General features: G+C 40.6%; 1 protein-coding gene across 1 annotated transcript; it reads right to left on the bottom strand.

Moving 5' to 3' along the window:
- Positions 1-1716: 1716 nt before the first annotated feature.
- On the bottom strand, positions 1717-2765 carry LOC110095818 (fasciclin-like arabinogalactan protein 19; the record flags this gene model as incomplete). Its single annotated transcript, XM_020821518.2, is given in 1 exon segment — positions 1717-2765. A coding segment is annotated over 1 exon segment (843 nt). The 3' UTR covers positions 1717-1883.
- Between the last annotated feature and the right edge of the window lie 1601 nt (positions 2766-4366).

Here is a 4366-nt window from a genome sequence, read left to right as displayed (position 1 = left end):
GATCAATTAAAAATTCTGGTTATAATTGTAAATTCTAGAATCAAATGAAAAAATGATTTTAGGTTCTATACATCTTTTCGTAAATCAAACCCAAAAGAAATATTGAGATTTCATTTGAGACATTTTTCTTATTGTTTTCTACATAAATTTTCTAGCAAAAAAATTTCCTAAAAATAGCGAAAAAGTAGTGGCCAAAAGATTTCTCAAATGAAACTTGAATCTTAAACGCATAAATTAGTATACCTCAAACTATTGATGTTTGTTGATTATAATGGATTTTGAACACTTCTAGGTTTCGTTTGGAATAGCTTTTCGTCATTGTTTTCACATTAGTTTGGAGAAATTTTTATACGAGAAATTTTTTTTTTTAATAGTAAGAAAACTGTCACAAAAGAAGTCTAAATCTTTCCGAATCTCAAATTGATGGTGTATTTTTTAAATGAGACTGAAGACTGTTCCAAATCTCCATTGATCAATGGAGAAAAAAGCCCTCTTTTGTTCTTAGATCACCATATTCCCGATGTAGCATCGATAGAATAGGCTGCTAAAGTTGTTAAGCTGTGGTGTCCGAATGCGTCCGGAGGCTAATCCGAACGTGCTACATCATCCAATGCACTGTGCATTGGATGATATGACGCGTCCTGATTGACCTCCAGACGTATCCAGACACCGCAATAATAGTTTTTCGTAAGGTCGACACCCCGCTATAATGTCAAAATCGTAAACTATTTAGTGCATAAGCTTTCGAAACGCTTGCAAACTCGAACTTCACCAACTCACGCAAAAGTGTTTGGAAGACTTCTGAACTCCATAGGCATGGCAAATATCTCTGAAGTCAAGTTCCTTCAGACGCTGAAGGATCGGCTTCCATAGTTTTCTATTTTCCAAATAGTATTTAATGTTACTTACGGTTAATTTTTAAATAATTTCCTTTGGTTTGTTTACTTAATTTGTTGATTTATAGTTCTGGTAGTCGAAATATAACCACACGGTGGAGGATATAAATGCAGAAGGTTTTGTATTTTAGGAGTTTTAATTATCAACCAAGAGATCTTGATTTTGAAGCCTGCATACGTGAAGTGCATGTGAGCTTAGCTTAATTGGCCTAAATGTCAATAAAAAAACCTCCCTTCTCGTTTTTAACTTCACTTCGTTCACAACTCATCATTTTTTTTTTGACTGGTTATGAGATTCGAGCGCACGCAAGTAGCAGGGGAGACATTCTATCCATCAATCTATGAGCAACACTGCTCAATCCCACCAACTCATCAGTCAACAACCATCCTCTTAAATTTTGATCGGTCCAATATATATTATGCAAGAATATTTATATTTTATAAGTTATACATAGCTTCAAACAATGATCAATCCTTCAAATCTTCTAATATTGTTAGAATACTATGGTTAATTAGTTCTACCAACATTAAGAAATGAAGATGTATTTGCTCTTTGTTGTTTGGTTCTATCATGTATTTGTGCTAGGGGTGTAGACGACTACCTCATTTACTAAGCTCGAATTTGACTCGTTAAAAGAAGTTGCAGGGTCAAACTCAGAAAGCTCGAGCTCAACTCTATTATTCATTGAAATTCAAAATAATTTACTTGATAGTGAGTTTATCTTAATTAATTTAAATGTCCAAAAAAAAAAAAAACATTTCAGAGACCCTGATAATTGGAAAACAAAATACTTTCACGAGAAGATTATGGCTCAATCAATTTCGCAATTATCCGCATTATTTCATTTGAATTGGGGCTCTATGATGTGGTAAAGAGCAGATTTTATCACAAAACACCGCAAAAGGATGATTATTGATAGTGAAATTGTACAAAAATATCTGAATCAGAGTGTGGAGAGTGGCCAAAACAAATCCCGGAACAATCGATCAAAGATTGGTCTCGTCTTCGCCGAACGGCAGGTGAGAGCGTTGATTGCCGGTCGTATCTTTTGACGGCGAACACAAGTCCTCGGATTCACGGCAAGTCCCGTAGCCCCAAGAAAACGCCGCCGGCGCTGCCGTCTGAAGGGAATCTGAGATCTCGTCTGCAATTGGAAGCATTACAGGGGAAATGAAAATGCCCCTGGTTTCAACTGCTCGTTTTGGAGCCGGAGAATGCCGCCCCATCAGAGCGAAATGCATCGCCGAGCTTCTTTTCTTAGAGTTTGCAAAACCAGGACGCGAATCGTGCGATCGCAAGACCGGAGAGGTGGTTTCAGATTCATGTGCCGTTCGCTGGGATAGAGTTCCGGCGAGACCATGGACTGCAAGGTTTTGACTGTAGAAGAGACCAGGGAGGGAAACATCTACGCCATCGATGGTGATGACGTCAAGCGAGTCGCGGTGGGAGATGACGATTTCGCCGGAGGGTAGAAGGGTGGAAATGGCGGTGCCGGGAATTAGGGAGCGAAGGACGGGAAGGGAATGACGGCCGAGGGCGACGTGGTGGCGGAGGACATCAAAGTAGGCGGAGGCTGAGAAGACCATGTCGATAGAGAAGAGGGAGGCGTCGGTGGGGGCGAAGAGGGTGAATGAAGCGTTGGAGAAGAGGAGGTCGAAGCAGACGTCGGAGGAGGTGATTGCGTTGCCGAAGAGCCGATAGCCACGCGATCGCAGAGAGTAGATCGCGTCTTCGAGCTCCTCCTCGGATATCTCCATCGATGACGAGAAGAGCAGCATGAGAGAGGGAACAAGGAGGAGGAGAACGGCGAGGGGCTTTGCTTTTTCCATGTTCTTCGCTTCTTGCTTTCTTGTTTGTCTGGGTCAGAGAAAGTGATATGTATGTAAATTTCCCTTTTTTTTATTTGGTTGCTCGACGAGCGTTTATTATTATTATTTTTATTTGATGTTTTTGATAATGGTGATGGTAATAATAATAATAATAATATATCATTATCAATTATATTATTATTATTATTGATACATCCTCAAAAAATTATCTTGATCGGACACGAATCTTGAGGAAAAGTCAAGTTGGAAACGTCTGAAATTAAAATTGGGACCATCCAAACTCCGATTTCAGCAAACTTATAGTCGAATAAATGTCCCCGAAATACAAACCCAACGACACCAAATTCAACTGAATCTGAGCCCAAATGGGTCTGAAGCGCGGTTGGAGGGTTCGAACCACAATTTGGTTTATCAAACGGTTTTCAAACATAACGTGCTTATAGTCAAATCGAGCGGATCGACAAGACAAATCAAACGAGCTCAAGATCATATAATTTTGACATCATTAACCTTCAAATGTCTAGCGAACAGTCCACGATCAAGGGATTCAACATCGGCCGTCCATCCAAACCACTCTACATTTAACATTGATCCTCCTCTTATTTATGGATCTTGTCACTTTAGGAAATCTATAAATAGATTCTTTCTCCCTCTTAAAAGGGGGCTCCAAGCAAGAGAACAAGAGAGAGATCGAAGATCGCTCTTGCCTCCTTGCTCTTTCTTGACCACCGCATGAGTTCCGCCTGACCACCACTGGAAATAATAGTGAGTTCCGTCGGATCACCACATGAGGCCTAAAGCTCCACCGGACCACCACCCAAGGCCTAGACTTCTGCCGACCACCACTTGAGGCCCAGACTTCTACTGGAGCACCATCTGAGGGTCTTCAGCCGGACCACCACCTGAAGCTTGGACTTCTACGGGACCAACACCTAAGGCCCGGACTTCTACCGGACCACCATTTGAGGTTCGGACTTCTGTCAGGCCACCACATGATGCCTAGAGTTTTACAAGAGTACCTCCCTACTATAACGATCTTTTTGACCCCGATCTTCTACCAACTATGGTCTTTTGGACCCCCTGTCTTCTATCAATTGTGATCCTTTCGACCTCTGTCGTCTACTATGGTCCTTCTGATCTACATCGCCAGACAACGGTCTTTCTGACCTTGATCTCCTACTTACTACGGTCCTTTTGACCTACATCGCTAGACAGTGGTCTTTCTAACCTCAGTCTCCTGCTTACTATGATCATTTCGACCTCTATCCTATTGACTATGGTCCTGCCTACCAAACAAACATGTCTATATTTATTATTATAACTCCTACCATGTAATGCGCTTTATATGATGTACATTTGTGACATCAAGCCATGGCCTTCTCCTTACGAAGGGCCTCATTTGTAATCGACTGCAAATAGTAGTGGATTCATCTAAATTGGGATAAAACCTTTAGTTTTTTTCACTTTTTAGGGGTTTTCATGTAAAAACTCTAGTGTCTCTAATGAACACTACACCCTCTCTCTTATCTACTTGTGTGCTGGATCTTTATACAACGCTAAGACGTTAAAATTTATATTTCTCTACCGCCGCGAATACTCCATGATGCAATAATAATAATAATAATAATAATAATTAATGA

The sequence above is a fragment of the Dendrobium catenatum genome, unplaced genomic scaffold (assembly GCF_001605985.2).
Source record: "Dendrobium catenatum unplaced genomic scaffold, ASM160598v2 fragScaff_scaffold_215, whole genome shotgun sequence".
Taxonomy (NCBI): domain Eukaryota; kingdom Viridiplantae; phylum Streptophyta; class Magnoliopsida; order Asparagales; family Orchidaceae; genus Dendrobium; species Dendrobium catenatum.
Note: the sequence above shows the minus strand (reverse complement) of the source record. Positions and strands in the feature narration are given on the sequence as shown.